Source organism: Symsagittifera roscoffensis, chromosome 1, assembly GCF_963678635.1.
Source record: "Symsagittifera roscoffensis chromosome 1, txSymRosc1.1, whole genome shotgun sequence".
Taxonomy (NCBI): Eukaryota; Metazoa; Xenacoelomorpha; order Acoela; family Convolutidae; genus Symsagittifera; species Symsagittifera roscoffensis.
Genome location: NC_087062.1, coordinates 60,269,906 through 60,287,617, shown reverse-complemented (window position 1 = coordinate 60,287,617; position 17,712 = coordinate 60,269,906). Strand labels below are relative to the sequence as shown.

Below are 17,712 nucleotides of genomic sequence, written 5' to 3'. Positions count from 1 at the left end.
AGTGCGCATAAATTAGTTCAAAGCACGGCCAAATTGGCAATTTTCAAACACCCAAAACTTTGCAAAAACGGATCGGAGGTAAATTATCGTTTAAACTTTGGTTTCAGAAAGTCGATATCTTAAATGGGCGATAAAATTTTTTGTTAGAAACTATGATTTCGATAGCCGAAAATTGACTGAATAAAAAAACCACACCAAGCAAAATATTTCGTTTTCTTCAAAAGTCAGAACAATAACGAAAAGTTTAACAATTAGTTGATTCATTTCACATACTTCGCACAAATCCACCACTGCATACCAATAATGTTTGTTTTCGCGGTTGCAAAGATTCATTGAGTTTTTGAGTGCTTGAATTAGTTCATTTAACATCCCCCATGTTCGTGCTAAGTTGTTTACGTAATTTCCCATCAATGTCAATCGTGTATCATTTTGTCCAATTATAATATGTCATTCTTATGAAAACTTTTTTTTCTAGAATATTGTATCATTCTTAAGTAATTTGAGCTTACAAATATCGGACCATCCGAAGATTCGCTACCCCAACAATCGTTACTAGAGCATACATGTTACCTATCAGCTAGATATATGTGGCCTATCAACGTTTTTTTGTTTTGCTGCAAACGCGACTGTTTTTATGGTTCAAGTTACCGTTGATACAAATGAGACTTCACCTCTTCTCCCGAAAGCACCTCAAATGGATATCTTTTTTTTTTCATTATTTCAAACTAAATTTTCAAGCTGTCTTTCACTCGACCTTAATTCAATTTTTCGTCCAGGTCTACATATTTCTAAAGCTAATTTTCAAGTTTTTTTTCACCATAGTCTAAATCATTTTTTCATTCATTTAAAAGCACCTATCATACACTTGGTGAGTTAAATTTCAAATAAAAAAGTGAAAATTAATTTTTCTGAAGAAAAAATAATAAAATTATAAATAATATGTCTTCAAAAAAATCTTATCTTAAACAAAATAAAAAAAAAAAAATCAAGTTAATGAAGTTAGTATGGGAATGAAAAAATTACTATTTCTAACAAAAAAAATAATCAGTTGCGTTAGATTTCAAAAAATTCAATCGGACAAAAGTAGAGTCAGGGCAAGGGACCATTATCAAGTTAGTTGCAAGGCACGACAGCCAATGCACGGCTGTTTAGTTGCCGAATCATGGCCGAAAGCGGCCTATAGAATATTTATAGTTTTAATCAAACGCGATTTCTTCAATTTTCCCGTTATTAAACGATTACAAATTAAATTGGCTATAATTTCAACAAATCGGAATGATGGATACATTGGTAGTAACGGGGACACCAGTACATCTGAATTCAGGTTCTCTGATAAGAGAACACTCCTATTGTTATGCATAAGGTTTTCAGATCGAGATAGATCCAATATGTTGTATAAATAACTCAGCGTGGCTATTCACAATACCAAAATGAAAAATCAGAGCAGTTTGTGCAAAAAAAAATCATTCGCTTCAGTACCAAAAGCTGTTCAATTGGTCAAAGTTTACTAAGCTGGCTACCTCGATTTAAGGTCGCCGGTAGGCGCGCTTCGCAGCTTTGCGTCTTGAACCGGCTCTAATGTTTGTATTGAGAATGTACCGAATTCAATCCATTTATCGCGTTTGTGTCTATTTACAATGGCATCGATTTCTTTCTTTGTTCAACTGAGAAATTTTAGGATCATCAAGATTGATTGAAGTTCGTCACTAGACTTGAAAAGCTCTACAGCTTGTTTTAGAAAGTCTGGTCTGAATTTGGCTGCCTTTATAAAAAATTTGGTGAATTAGCTTCACCTTCAGGCACTGTTTTGGGTGATCTGCATTTGCCAAAAGGTAAATCAGTAAATTCACGAAATCGTTTTCAATCTGCTTGTCTAAAGTTAATGAAAGTTTTTTTGATGGTTCAACAAAGACGACATCACAAGTTAGTGTTAGCACGATTGCCTGATGATCAGAGCCGAGGCAAGACTTTTTGTTCTAAATTTTTGTTCAAATCCCATCATCTGATGAAAAAAGACTCAATTTGAAAAAAGAAAACCTTTTTTTTTGTTTCTTAGTTTTATTGTGATGAGAACTGTCTGTGCAACTTGCACAGTAACCGGCTATCCTGGTTCAAATTGTGATTATATATAATTGCAATAATGTGAAAAATTTTCCGTTTTTCCCGTTTTTCACAACTGAATCTGTACGATGGTTTGAGATTGTCAATTCAGCTCTTAGGAATCATAAAGGTGTTAGAGAATGACTGGATTTGCGTACTCTTGGAATATTGAGAAGTTTTTGCAAAAAGTGAAATATTCCGGATTTTTGACTATCATTTTTATGATGCTGACCGCTTAATCGAAATTAAACGTGCTGTGTAATTTGCATGAGCAACTCTCATAAGTTTATATAGTTTAATTCAAGGGCGGATCAAGGATTTTCTCGAGAGGGGGGCAAATTTTCAAACATATGTCGAAAATTCGAAATTTTTGTCGATCTTTTTTTAGGTCGACTAAATTGATGTTATGAGCTCTCCTAAATTAAACTCCTATTTTGGACAAGATTTATGCGCCGCAGGCAAAATGTCGACTTTGCGTTGAGGATTTTTAGGCATCTTTTTGGGCGCGCGCTTCCCCATTGAAGTCGCCTTTAATAAAGTTTTAGGGTTAGTCAGCCAAAAGTTGATAACTCAAAATAATACAAAGGAGGACCCTTTGGGTCTGCAGGGGGTCGAATCCCTGAGGTGGGGGTGGGGGCGTCCGTCCCTTCCCCCTAAATCAGCTACTGGTTTAGTTTAAAAATTAATCTTTGGACTAGGCCTTCGGCTGCTTAACCAAAAAATAATAATAAAGTTTAGAGCTATCTTTCATTTTGTAGTGACAAGTGGATAAAGCTTCAGATAGGAAATGGTACGCTGGTCCAATAATGCAGAAGTTGTGCTGGCATCTTCTAGCTGCCCGGACCATCCTCCAGAGTCTACGCTAGATGGGGCGCCCGAAACATTCTGGCTATCCACTGGCATGTTTCCTCAAACGCTTCTTTTCCAATTACCTGATGCTACTTGTGTGAAGTCTATGCTAATTGAATCCGATGGAGTCAAGCAGCTATCTGTGCACGGTTCTGTAGATCCGGATTTCAGTAAATTCATTAAGTTAGGCTCCTATCAGAGCTCTTCACGGAAAGCAGGAGCAGAAAGCAGAATTGAGGTCAAATTAGAAAAGGGCAATTCAGTCAAGTTTGTGCAATTGAGATTCGAAGCGGCCAGTGAACCATTCATTGCCGTACACAAGGTCAATTTTGAACTGTAATTTGATGTAATATATGTAAATGAATCTAGTTTCATTTCAAAACTTATACTGTAAATTTTGTCAAAAGGATTGTCCAAATTTAAAATAATGAAAAAAAATCAGTATTTGGAAAAAAATTTGGGTGCTTACACTCAATTAATGTTTAAACCAATAGTCACAGGTTTTTTTTTCTTTCGCAAAGTAATACGATTTTTAAGATACTTTTTATGGCGTATTTGAAGTGTTTTCATAATTCAAGGATTTTCGAGCTCCCACTCATCATCAACATCATAAGCGCTGCATGCACAAATGTTGGAAGCATCATCACCAAAACAAAACAAGGATAGCCGGTTACTGTGCAAGTAGCACAGAATGTTCCGACCATAGACAGTCTTTACAAAACTACGGTTTAGAAAGTTTTTTTTTCCAAATTAGTAGTTTTTTCAGCTTGGTGTGATAAAAGGATCTGACATAAAATATAATTTAGACATAGTATACAGTCTCAGTAATATATGAAAATTTGACAAAAAAAATTGTAGAAAAATGACTAGAAAAACAAAAAATTTAAAATTTTTTTAAAAAATTTTTGGTTCCCAAAATGAAGCTAAAAAACTCCAAAAACTAGTTTTACATGCTTAAAATCAAGTGTTAAAGTCTTAAATTAGGCATAGTTCAGCCTGTGAGCTTACACGTTCACGCCATATTAGTTCGAAGTTAGACCAAAAATAAAAAAAATTCAAACCGGTTTTTCTCGACACTGGGAAAATGTTTTGATGTTGTTCGAATCACGACTGAAAGGGCTTCAATATGATATATGATTCAACCCAGTCCAATGATAATTTGTGATAGCTGATTATGCTTGGAAAACAAAAAGCAAAAAAAAAACAGCAAGTAGCACAGAGTGTTCCGACCAGTCTTAAAAATTACAACAAAAGTATTTTTCCAATTAGAGTCGTTTTTTTTCGGCTTGGTGTGATAAAGAAATCTTAGAGAACAAGTAAAGCTTAGGCATTTTAATCAGTCATGTAAAATATGCAAATCGGAAAGCAATTTTTGAAGACAAATAACATGAAAAACAAAAAAGTTTTTTTTTTATAGTAAGTTTTTGATTCTTAAGATGAAGCTAAAGACTCCAAAAACTAACATCATCTTTTCAAAACTTAAATTAAGCATGAATAGGCTGATGTAAGCCTGCTCACTTGCTCGAAATTGGAAGAAAAATCAAAATTTTCAAACCGGTATTTATTGAATGAAAGGGCTTTAATATGATATATGACTGCTCGCTTGCTTCATTCGCTCGAATTTTTCTACAGTGGTTCGAATCACGACTGCAAAGGCTTTAATATGATATATCACTCAACCCTGTCTGATGATTATTTGTGGTAGCTGATTTTGCGTGGAAAAAAAACTATAACACACCCGAATAAAGTGCCTCCCCATTTTCAGTGGTCGGAACAAAAACATTCTTAAGTAGAGTAAAGGTCTACTTAATCAGAAAAACGATGTTTCTAAGCTTGATTGTGAGGAGCGCCTTTTTTGCTTCCTTCGTATCGTGTGAAAATTTTAGTTTCTTTATGTAAAGCGGTTCCAGAGTTTCTAGTAGTGCCAGGTCATTGATTTGTCTAAAATGGAAGTTTCTTAAGCGTGTGTTGTACCATAATTCAGAAGATTTTTGGCTACTGGTGCCGATGGCATTAGATAGTCGGGCATTTGTGTTAACGCTTGCAATAAGCAAGGGTGTTGCAACCGGGTACTATACTTTTTTTTTTCCTGTAAACAACTTTGTTCACGAGAATTCGCAGATATTTCATCTTTCTTCATAAAAAATTATAAAATAATGAACTACCCAGCGAATCTGGCTTGGAGGTAATACAACTGCTTGAGACGACAAATGCCTGTGATTCCAATCCGGCCGGACGGATAAATTTTTTCAAACTTGAAATTTTATGCTTTTTCGGACTATTGTCCCTCTGTTTATATTTGTCGGCTTAGCTCCCGTAGCTCTTGAATGCCATTTCTAAAGCCCCATTGGTAGAGGTAATTGAGTTACGTGTTTTTTGCGAAATTTTTATTTTATTTTTTTTTTGAAAAATGTTTCAGTTTAATTTAGCTTTTCTGCTTTTTCCTGTTTTTTTGTTTACTCGGCTTGATAATGAAAATATGAAAATTTTGGCTCATCTGGCTTTTCTTGTCTTTTTCCAAAACTTTTTTTGACTTAGTGGTTTTCGTCTCAATTTTTGTCTGCTAGTTTGTCATGCTATGCTTGTGTTGCATCGCAAATGGTATAAAATGAGTATCTGGCCAACATGGCAGAGGCCTTACAATCCAAACATTGGAGCTGATACACGACGGGACAGCCACAGCGGACTTCAGCGATGCCAAACACCCCAAAGCTTCGTTTCTATAAGCTCAGAATTCACCGGTAAGCTTGCTCCACTGTTCAGAGATTCTTCCTCAACCTTACAGTGGTATTTTGGCCGAGTGTATTCCTTCAATTTTTTCTTTGTGCGTGCAGAAGGTGTAACCGATCGATCTTGAATGATCTTTCTCAATGCGACCCTTTATTATGAGCTTATAAAAGTTCGGTTGATACTGGTTGTTTTCAAGCTGGATTATGAATTGACGAACCGCTACGCAGAACCTTGATGTTTCGAAAAGTTAGAACCACGTCCTGCTCTGGTGAACTGGAGATGACCTGGATGGATCCAGGTCATAATCTTTCCTGAACAAACCATCAATCTTTGATCATTTGGCACTCCTGATGATTTCATCGACATATCTCGCCGGCGGGGATGAAATAGATGTCAACATGCCAGTGTTCTCACGGTTCAGTGGTTGAAAGTCGTTGATGGTATCAGAAAGCACATAACTGCACTGGATGGAGCCACGTCAGGCTCTCGTACCACACTTGACAGGGGTCCTACGTAACTATCAACACCTCTACTCTCTCTTGAGATTCCTGGAAATGCGTGATTCACATCCTGACAAGCTCGGCTCAAGTAAGGGCAAGATACATTGATACATAAGGGTCTTGCAACCCATTACGAACCCGTCGCGGTTGCGTATACCAGACACCGTCACAAATAAAACAAATAGTATGCAGGGTCATCTCATCTTCATCATTGCGACGAATATGTGGTTCGCAAAGTTCGGGACGTTTTCATTCTCATACCCAAGATCAGCCGCCATCAATATCGAGGATTCGATATGCATACTTGCATACAAACTCTTGGCGGTAAATGATTTAATTATCTCATTAGCGTCGAGATCCAAGGCTGATATTTAAGCTTTTAACCTTTTTCCTCGAGATTCCAATCGATGCTAAGTCGTCAGTCAAACGTTCTAGCAGCTGCGTTTTTCGACACTCAAAATATGAGGTTTTCCAGGTTTCTGTTTTTCCGATGTGCGTGTTCTCATAACATTTCCTTGAAATCTGCAAAATTCCTTAAGAAACGTTTTAGTCTGCACCCCTGGGTACTGTTGCGAGTTGGAATTGAAAGTTTGAAATTGCAGTTGAAGATTGCATTATGAAGTTCAAAATATTCATATCCATGATGATGATTTTTTTGAGGAATTCAGAGTAGAATTTACATATTTTTTCGCTTTTGAGTTTTTAGAAAATACATTCCTAATGTTACACTCTAAACCATGTGTTATTTTTTTCGCTTTTGAGTTTTTAGAAAATACATTCCTAATGCTACACTTTAAACCATGTGTTATCTGGAATATTAGCGTTGGCAAAAATAGGTGAGCTTGTTAACCCATTTTAATACAACTAGTGTATGTTAGTTCAATGTTCAAATGAGGTCTTAGTTGCTGTGGATCTGCTGGTGCATTTTCAATTGCGCTGGCAAAAGTTTTCTGGGAACAATCTATTTGAAAATTTTGCTCAATTTTTGTTGTTGTTTTCGCGTGTTCATTATTTCCTTTTAATTGCAAGAAAGTATTGAACGGAGCTTTATCTTCTTATTTTTTTTTTGAAAAACAAGCTTTAATTGAATTTAATCTTAGACAAATAGAGCGCTGATTTCAATTATCTGGACAAAATGAGTAAAACTTGAATATTACAACGCGTTTGTCTCAAATCGGGTTGATTTTAGACAGAAGTGATGAAGACCAATTTTGTTTAGAATTTTAACAGAATTAATGATGCAATTTAATTTGCGAAATTCGGACCCAAAAATTCACCCCAAAAACGATTTGTTCGGCTTTGTTTAGTCAATAAAAAATTACTCAAAAGCTATATGTTCCTTTACTGATAAAACTATATCACTGCAAGCCTCTTATATAGCCCAAAAAGATGAGAAGCGTATTTTAGGCTATGAATGCATAAGCGGATATTTAATCCGCCTTGAGAGTCGTTCCAAATTGAATTGAGGCATGCTTTTGGTCAATTACTACTTGTTGTCAAATTTCATCATTTTCAAACCAATTATTGCTCTATACACTTTAAAAAGTAGTCGGAACATTCAGGGCTTCCCCCTGATACCAGTACTCTTGTTTGATTTTAAAGTCAGAACATCGATGTCATCAATGTAGTACAAAAATTCTGTTTGGTTCTGTCTGGAAGGAAATCAAAGCTGGCAAAAATATATTTTTTTCCAGAACTTGAAGAAAAATGAAAATGTTCCGAGAACAAATGTTCCCATCAAATTAAGTAGGTATGGTGCCATATTTTGCTTGAATTGAATAAATGAATGTTTTACACACAATCGAAAGAATAGCTTGAAAATTAAGGCTACCTCTCCTCGTAATTTCAAAACGGAATATCTTAAGAGCAAAACAAGACTGTTCGTATCAAGACAAAGCCCTGAATGTTCCGACCGCCATTTAATTGTTCTCGAATAGTTTTTGTTCAATTAAGAATTGGCGAAACTATGAACTTTAGGCTGAACTCATTAAAATTAAACGGTTGCAATTTGAGTCGCATATGGAATTAATAAAAACATTTCGCTGCCTCAATTCAAATTGGATTGATTTTGTAGTGCGGGATATCTCGCCAAGCGTGTAATTTATGAAACGATTAGTTTAGACAGAAGTGTGACAGGTTACTATTGTGGTGTGCACACTCGGCTGGGCCCATACAGATCATGAGTTGGATTCCCGGGGACCACAGCTTTGATCTGAAAATTGGTCTGAAAAAAACCACCTCGAGCTTAAATGTACTTCACCTTCTTCGAAGTCATAACAATAATGTTTCATCTTAAAGTTTTGGGAATGGTTGTTATTTATTAAAATTGAATTTTTTATTTAATTGCGACATGATGTTTTTTTTGTATATTTTTTTATGAAATACGATAAAATTTTCCGTTCTGGCAGTAAAGATACAAAATTTAAGCAAAGCATTGAGCTGAGCCTAGTTGTAATTGAAACGGACGTCGATTTACTAATTTAATCAAAATAAACCTAATTAACTCAAAACTTCTTCAATACTTACTTTCCTATTAACTTTCTTCGGACCATCTACTAACTTACTAACTCCTCTGACATGGACAACTGAGTGACCTCTCGGATGAAGACATTTTCAGAGTGGGATTGAAAGAATGATGCCATGAGTCACTTCTTTACACCTGCTCGAGTGGAGGAAGAGGAAAATGGGAAGTTCTCGCGAGACGACTGCGTTGCCCCTCTGTACGAGGCCGACTTAGATGCGGTGGCTAAACTTGTGAGTGGGGTTGAAGCTTGATTGAGATTGATAGCCGAATTGCTGAGGGAGTGTGTTTGAATATTCAGATCTAACTTCCTTGCTCATTCTAGAACAAAATGCTGGCAAATGTCATGAAAAGTTCATGTGCCATTAGGTTTTCGTCTCCTTTTAACCGATGGATTTTAATAACTCTTTTTTCATACATTTTACTGTTGCATTTTAACTCCAGTAATTTTACGCCTCTTATCATTTTATCCGAACTGTATCTATTTATCGTTAGTGTATAAATAAACCTTCCTCGAAGAAGCCCACTGGCAGTTACGTCCTAAAATCAACTATTCCATTTTTTGCAACTATGACGCTCATGTGAATTGAATAGTTTTGGTATATTATATTGGGGCTCGCTTTAGATGTTTCAGTTACGGGACACAGAATTTAAAACTCTTCGTTTTCCACCGAGAACTTGTTGGAGAGGTGTTCCTGTAGTTGAAAAAACTTTGTGAACATTACTAGTTTAAACTTATAAACTCTGCGGAAAGCTAATGAGCTTGGCTTTCACTTGATATTGCGCAAAATTATTAAATCAAAGTTTTGAAAAAGCTACTAGGTCGGGCGTCAAGAAACAGAATTGACTGCTTGCGACGATTCGGACGTATTAAAATCTCAACGGGACCTATGTCACTCAGGCCATTGAAAAAGTAGAAGCCAACAAAAGTGTAATCTTATGCATCCGCGGGGGCTACTATAACATTCAAAACTTCAATCTAAACAATGGTGTGTAAATAAACATGAAGATGCTCAAAACATCTAATATTTCGGGGCCTATTATTTTTGCAAACTGACTGCAATTAACTCTGGAAAGCGGCTAATGTAAACTGTGAGTAGGAAGTAACTATCAAAGAGGGTGGGATTTTTTATTCGGTTCTAAGGTTACATGTCGTTTTGCCCCAAGTCAGCTTGTCCCAGCCCAAGTTATCCTACTCCAACTTGCCCATCACAAACAAGCAAGGATAGCTGGTCGCTGCGCATTAAGCACAGTATGTTTCGAACTCGTAAAATTTTTGCAAAAAAAAATTAAAAATCGATTTTGTTTTTAGTATTTTGTTTTAAAATCAATTTTTAGACCAATGTTGCTCAAAACTAGTCTTAGTTGCCAAAAACTTGAGCCATTTTTTTTCGACGCAATCTATAGGGCTCTAATATGATGCCATACTTTTCCCTTACCGGCGTTTGTTGAATCTTTCAAATAGTCAACATTGACCGCCTAATGAATGCATCCAAAACAAAATATTGTGTTTTTATTCAACCAGATCTGATTAAAAAGTTTCATCAACATGGCAAACCTTTACCCTTACATGTTAAATAACTACAAGGAGAAAACAACTTGAAAACGAAAAATTGACACTTTTTGTCCTGTGTTTGTATGTGAGCTAGCCAGAAAGCCTAAATTTTCGTATAGTCGAATAAATGTCATTTTCGCCTAAAATAACAATTCTTTCGACTAGACTCGTAACAAACGAAGTAGTTCTGAACGACAGAGAGAATATCAAAGTTGCAAGCTTAGTGACTGGAATAGTTTGAGTGGTAAATTATTTCGAGGAATAACAATGTAATGGATATGATGTAAAAATTTATGGCAGTAATAAGTGAAAGGTAAGCTCATGCGGGTAAAAAAAGCAATTGGTCATTATATGCCAGTTTAAAAATTTGCGTTGTTTTGAAAGATTTACAGCAAGTTTTTTGAAATATGGTCATCGACTCAGTCAGGAATACTATTTTCGTAGAATTAAAAAAAAAGATTTGAAAAAGAACGTTTTGACTTAATTTTCTTTGTCTAAGCTACCATATATTACCTTTTTTTCTATATATTTTACTTATACTAAAACCATCTTTTCATTCTGAAAGGTGGCTTTTATATGACATGTTTTCCTAGGCCAATTTTTTTTGGCCTAAATTGGCTGCAAAGCAATCGTGAAATTTTTGTCAAATAATAAAATTTAATAGGCAAAGCATTCGTGGTAATGTAATAGAAGAAATAGTGGGCTTATAATGATAATAAGAAGTTGAAATGTAGCAGAAAGATTAGTTTCAAAAATGAAGATTTCAGGCCGCGGAGACCAAAGATGCTCAGAAACAGTTTGCTAAATTGATGGCATCGGTTGAATCCACTTTGAAAGATGCGACAGCAGAAGGAGGAAGTGGAGTCGGTCGCCAAGTAGGGTCAATGGAACCCATTGATGCCAGAAGGGAGAAAGCGTCAGTGCTGGAAGTTGCCACTCAGAACATGACCCTCAGACTGCAGATCGCCTCAAAATTAGTACACGAGTGCAGATCGCTAGAAGAAGTTAGTGATTCAGTCATTAAATATGCCCAACAATTCATCGGTACATTTCAAGCTGCAGAGTTGAATAGTTCCCACCTTTTCAACACAAAACAACTTAACATCATACAGTTTCTCCACCTACTTTTTGTTACCTTATCAATTTTAGAATCAGTCTAGAACTTAAATCTATAGACAGATCGCTTAGTTCAGCTTTTTCGAATTTTTGGTACATAAACGCAAACCTGAAGGATTTGCCAGCATCTAGTCCCAACATAGCATCCTGGAAGTAAATTGCTAGCGCACCGGTCATGGTCTCGCATTAACTACATTATACGGAATTCTGCAAGGAAACGTCTTTTCAAAAAAAGCTGCAAAAATTTAGAAATAAAATTTGACTTTTAAGATACGAAGAGTCTACAAAGACACGACAAAATGTACACTGGCTCAACACAAACTAGATAATGCGCTGAAAAAAACACATCAGTTTTTTTCTTAAACAGACATAATGTTTTGAATTCTTTCATTTAAACGAGCGATCAAATCATAGGAATCGCCTATCTGTCTCTCAAATGCAAGGAAGGGCAGCATTTTTAAGGCCAAAGATAAGTCGTGATTTGTTTCGTAGGTCACTTTAAGACCCAGTTCATTGATTTTTTAAATGTAACTCTGTGAGAGATGGAAAAACAATTTTTATAAATGCGCTCCGGGGAATTTTTTGTGGAATGACTGAAATGCAGCTTGCTCAAAATTTTTCAAACTTTTTTTTTCGGGCCGGCAATTTGGTGCTAAGTCCAACAAAGCCTGCAAAAACGGATAATGTTTTTTTGTTCTTGTTAGGGAAGAAGGCGTAGATTGGTCACCCAACAAAATAATTCGCTCGTGATTATTTGATTCACTGTCATACCGTAAACAATTTCCAAAATTTTCAGGAACATGGAATTTTTGCGCCAAGGAGATTGATGGCATATTTGTATCTAGCTGCTTGATGCTTGCGTGTGCTGGCAGCCGTTCGAATCAGTTTGTATTTTGTCGGGATGGCAAATTGTGTGGCTATATCATTTGTTACAAGCAAAAACTGACTGGAAACTGTGACAGTTAGTGTAAATCTTTCGTTGAGCTCTTTTAGTAGCTTGATGACTAATTTCCCGCTGAAAGGTTTTGATTGTGCTCTCTACCTCTTTACGCGTATCGATCTTTTTTTCTTTAATGGCAGATGCTCGACATTTTTGAGATTGATATTTTGAGCAAATCCGGTTTTCGGTGAACTCAAATTTTCGCTGGAAACAAAATTCGTTTCCGACGCTATAAGAATTGGCTTGTTTATAGCAATAACTATGAATTCGAAAGAAGACTCAATCATAACTTGTTTTTTTAGGTGGTTGCAATTGTGTACAACTTGAATACAACATGAAATGACTACCAGAATTTTGTTTTTGTTAGAAACACTTTGTCATATTATTATTAAGTAACACAAGCAGGTTTCTTTGTAACCATGTTGGTTTAGTGAAACATCCAATCGAAAATAAATTTTTAACCTGTCAATAAGAGTCTCTAGTAATTCAGGAAGACTCAATTTAGCAATTATAAACGAAATAAACCAAGTTTTTGAATGTTATTCGCGCGTTAGTTGGACGATTAGTTTTGGTTTGATAGGAGTTAAGATGAGGAGCTCATACAGTACCAATTTGGTGTTTAATTAGAAACTTGGAATTAAATTGTTAGGAATTTAAATTGTTTAATAGTGAAATGTACGGTGTTAAATTGTTTGTTTTTAAATTGTAGGAAACCGTTTGAATAGGCTGGGGGATTTTCCAGTTAATCTTTTTTTCAACGCGTGCATTGCAAATTGTTTGGATATCTTGGATTTCTTGAGCTGTATATTACGTCATATACTTGATTTAATGGCTTCAATTAACAGTATGCGAGCTCCTTCGCCACATTAGTTGCTACCCCGAAAAACCTAAGCCAGGATATTTTTTCCATGAGTTTCGAAAGTTTAAATAGCTGCTGGAAAAACTGTTCACTTCGCATGGCTTTCTTTAAAAAAATTGCAGACTTTCGAAGAAGCAGTTCTCATTGGATAATATCAACTTTGTGTTCTTGTACCAGAGGATTGTCCCTTTCAAACAGCTATATGTTTGTTGTAGAAACTGATCGAATGCGAGGACGAGGACAGGGACTACTCGGAACAGCGCCGTCTCAGAGCCAGACTGAAGTGGGTGTGCGACAGGATAGAGAACAACGTGCAAGCGGGACTCACAGAGTGCGAAAAGGCTGCTGATATCATACAGTCAATGGTATGTAATAAGACTTGAAAATGCACCTAAATTTTCGGGGTCTGCTCTATTGGAAACTGAATGCAAATTTTTCTGGCAGGCTGCTAATAAGAGTTGCGAAGATTAGGAAGTGACTATCAAGGAGGGTGGGTTTTTTTGGATCATTTTAAATACCTCTAAGAAATCTATTAGGTCGAATATGATATCATATCGCTGCGTTTTTGGTCATAACTAGGATTTCAAAAAGTTAATTCCGAAATTTTCACTTCGTTACGAAAACATCTGGGTGAATCTTTCGTTTTTTATCTAATATAGCAATAAGGATGAAATTGAGGCATTTTTATCGACAATCTTATAGAGTAGATCCTAATTTTATGATTTTGCCTAAATTACTTGAATTATGAACGTTTTGAAACTGATCATAAAATTCTCTGCTAACATCGCAGCAATCGAGTTTATTATCGTCTTCATTATCAGCAGTATGTTTGAAACCATTTTATTCGACGGCGTGGTTTATTATTTTTTTCTCTCGACTTCCTGAAATTTGTGTCCTGATTGTTAATTCAGCTTTCTGCGTCGAGATTTGATACCGATATCTGTTTACCCGAGTCGAGATTTTTCACCTAATTTGAAGCAAGATTTGAGCGGTTTGAGCGGTTTTTTTTAGACAATTACGCTCAAAATCTTGCTTCAAAATGAGCGGTTTGAGCGGTTTTTTGATCGGTTAATCGGTTTTCTTTATAAGACCGCTCAAAAACCGCTTAAAAACCGCCCAAATCTTGCTTGAAAAACCGTTCAAAAACCACAGCAAGAAATGAGCGGTTTTTGAGCGGGTTTCTAAGCAAGATTTGAGCGGTTTGAGCGGTTTTTCCAAAAAAAAACGCCCAAACCGCTCAAATCTTGCTGGAAAACCGCTCATATCTTGAGCGCTTTTTGAGCGGGATCTCGACTCGGGTATTATTAACTAGCTGTATGGCCATTTTTGGCCCGGTATCTTTTTTCAACTTACTGCCCTTGCGATCAGCAACTGTATTGCAATCGACTACTACACTTTTTCCCGTAAATAACTTTGTTGAGAGAATGGTTAATTTAGTAGGAATGGTAAATATCACTTCTGACACGTTCAATTCCTTGAAAATTTAAGTAAAGCTACCAACATTTAAGTGGTAATTAAGTAGAGCCCGTTTCTCGAATTTTTTTCGGGTTCGTGGTTTTCGTTTTAGTTTCTGACGGTTCACTTTCCGTTTTTGAACAATTTTTTTTTCATCTGGTACGTTTTTATTGTCTACTTTCTACAGCATGGTTTTAGTTCCAATTTAAACAGTTTTCTACTATAACTGAAAGTTCAGTAGTTAGTAAATTTACCAAGTCTGATTTTGGGTAATTTTTTAAAATTATTTTAACAGTCTCTTTCATGTTATGTCGGCTCAGTCAATTTATATTGCGTACTTTTGGGTGTAAATATATTTTTATGTGATTAAGTGTTAAAGAATGGATGGGTCGTAAATGTTTTTGAATTTTTATGTTTTTCTTATGACAGCAATTTTGTTTTCGGCTCAACAGGTTTCGACCCAAAATTTGTTACTGCTCGGTAAATTATTTCCAAGTTTTCTTAAGGTTGTTTCTAAACTTGATTTCTTGCAATCATGAAGTTTTCTAGCTATTTTTGTCCAAATTTTTATATTATTTCAAGTAGCTTTTTAAACTGAGTTTTTTTGACTTCTTTTTTTTTTACCATTCACTAGCGTAATGTGCTTTGTAGCGTAATGTGCTTTCGCATCGTAAGTATTGTGAAACTCCGCTTCGCCTGTGTGTCATAATTTAAATCAATGCATCAATTTTTTTTACTGAATTAAACAATCTTCATGAAAAATTTCAATTGAAGTCTTATCGAACCATTCCATTGTTCTCTTGACGATAAAAAAGACGATAAGATTTCTAAATCGTGAAACCAATTATCCTGTCAATGTTTCTTGAAGTAACTGGAAATTTTCTGGGCAGACAGAAAACACTGATAGAAAACTTATGGCAAGGAATTTTTGAAGGAATCGGTTTGATTCGTCTATCATTTTTGTAAGGTGTAAATAATTCTATATGCTTAATTTGACAAAATTGCTTTGGAGAAATGACAATAACATCCTCGAACACTGACTGGACTGGCGGAAAGTCTGTTTCTGTTGCTGCCTAAAACACAAGATTCCTACAACTTTGATGAATTTATGATAGGTTTATGCCTCAAAGACGTCTCATGAACAAAAAAAACTGTTTTCCTCTTATTTTTGGCTGGAAATTTTAAAGTTGTTGTTATAGAACAGTATTTTTACTTTCTTACATGCTTTGACTTGATTCCCGGTGCTCTTTTTTACACTGTATGAACTAATTCCTTGTTTATAGGTTTTGATTCCGCGGAAAACCAACAGTCCTTCTTTTGGTGTACGGGTTGTATCTCACCTTAAATCCTAGCTCGGAGTCTAAGGTAATTTTTGAGGTTTTTAGTTGTAGGTCTGTTTTTGGACATTTTCGTGATACTATTTCTTGCCTTCAGCGTTACATTCCTGTGGTTTGTTTTAAAGCAGACTCCAAGCCAATGGAATTTTTGATTCTCCAAATACCCCAAAAGTAACGTAAACTTGATGACTAATTTTTAGTAAAGATTGAAAAGTTCCATCTGAAAAATTATTCTGCATTTCGAAAGTGCTTTCAATTGCCAAACGCTAGAAAAATTGACTATTCCCCACTCTGGCGCTTTTCACACAAAAAATAATCCGTCCTGCGTTTCTGCCTATACTTGTCTAACTCTTAACGATTCGATATTTCTAGGTATTTTCTGCTGAAGATAGTGTTGATTCAACGTTTCTGAATGATGAGAAAATTGTATCTCTAATTTCGACTACAATTTTTAGGTAACTTAGGGCAACTGACTCCAGTGAATTTTGAGAAACTTCCGAAAGAGTTTTAGTTTTTAGAGTGAGATCTTTATAGCGGTTATAGTCGGGCATATGTGCATGTCAATTTGGATGAGTTAACAAATCATCCTTTTCAATATTTGGAAAGAGTCTGGAGCCACTTTTAGTTTCAGTGTTCAGTGCAACGCCTAAAAAAACTTTTATAAGTAGATTCTATTTTTTTAGAGTATCCGTCATAATAGAAAATGCAACTCTGTCCCTTTTTAAAAAGTTCAATTTTGCCCTTTTTTTAAAAAAAATCTGACACTTGTTCGAATTAAATTTTGTTGCGTGATTAGTTATTTTATGGCAAAAGAACAAAATAAGGTGTGAAAATTGTCTGAAAATAAATAAATTTTTCAGGCTTTAAAATTTTCACACCGTTTTTGATTTTGCTTGGGTCGTATAAACTTTTGGATGGGTAGTAAAAACTTTTGAATTTTTATGACTTTCTTTTGACAGCCGTTTTGTTTTCGCCTCAACAGGTTTCGATTCAAAATTTGTTTCTGCTCGGTAAATGATTTCCAACACTTTTTAAGGCTGTTTATAAACTTGATTCCTTGCAATCATGAAGTTTTGTAGCTGTTTTTTGTCAACTTTTCAAGTTATTTCAAGTAGCTTTTTCAACTGAATTTTTTGTACTTTTTTTTACCATTCACTATCTTGTAGCGTAATGTGCTTTTGCATAGTAAGAAATAAAGAATTGTGAAGCTCCGCTTCGCCTGTGTGTCATAAATTAAATCATTACATCAAGTTTTTTTACTGAATAAAAAAGTCTTCATGAAAATTTTCAATTGAAGTATTATTGAACCATTCCTTTGTTTTCTTGACGATTAAAAAAACGTTAAGATTTGTAAATTGTGAAACCAGTAATCTTGTCAATGTTTGTTTAAGTTACTCGAAAATTTTTGGCAGACAGAAAACACTGATAGAAAACCTATGGTAGTGAGTTTTCGAATGAATCGGTTTGGTTCTTCTATCATTTTGTAATGTGTGAAAATAATCCTAAATCCTTATTTTGACAAAATTGCTTTGAAGAATTGAAAGTAAAGTCCTCCAACAATGGCTGGTGGAAATTATGTTTCTGCTGCTGCCCTAAACACAAGATTCTTACAGCTTTGATGAATTTGTGATAGGTTTATGCCTCAAAGAGGTCCAATTAAGAAAAAGAAACGTTTTCCTCCTTTTTTGGCTGGAATTTTTAGACTTGTGTAGTAGAATTGTATTATTACCTTTTTACAGGCTTTGATTTG

At 35.4% G+C, this 17,712-nt stretch overlaps 2 protein-coding genes across 3 annotated transcripts in view; both read left to right on the top strand.

The window, feature by feature from the left end:
* The window catches only part of LOC134846666 (uncharacterized), a 214,954-nt gene that overhangs the window by 155,352 nt on the left and 41,890 nt on the right, over window positions 1-17,712 (top strand). Inside the window, exons 2-4 of one of the 2 annotated variants that reach the window (XM_063864053.1) lie at window positions 8,788-8,933; window positions 11,023-11,259; window positions 13,386-13,535. In XM_063864053.1, the coding sequence (XP_063720123.1) occupies window positions 8,820-8,933; window positions 11,023-11,259; window positions 13,386-13,535 (501 nt within the window). In that variant the 5' untranslated portion in view covers window positions 8,788-8,819. Of the gene's footprint in view, window positions 1-8,787; window positions 8,934-11,015; window positions 11,260-13,385; window positions 13,536-17,712 lie in introns of those variants that run through there. The other variant, XM_063864060.1, reaches the window with a different exon arrangement.
* LOC134838995 (intraflagellar transport protein 25 homolog) lies at window positions 2,888-3,289 on the top strand. The gene has a single exon (XM_063854375.1). The coding sequence runs from the start codon at window positions 2,888-2,890 to the stop codon at window positions 3,287-3,289; it is 402 nt and encodes a 133-aa protein (XP_063710445.1).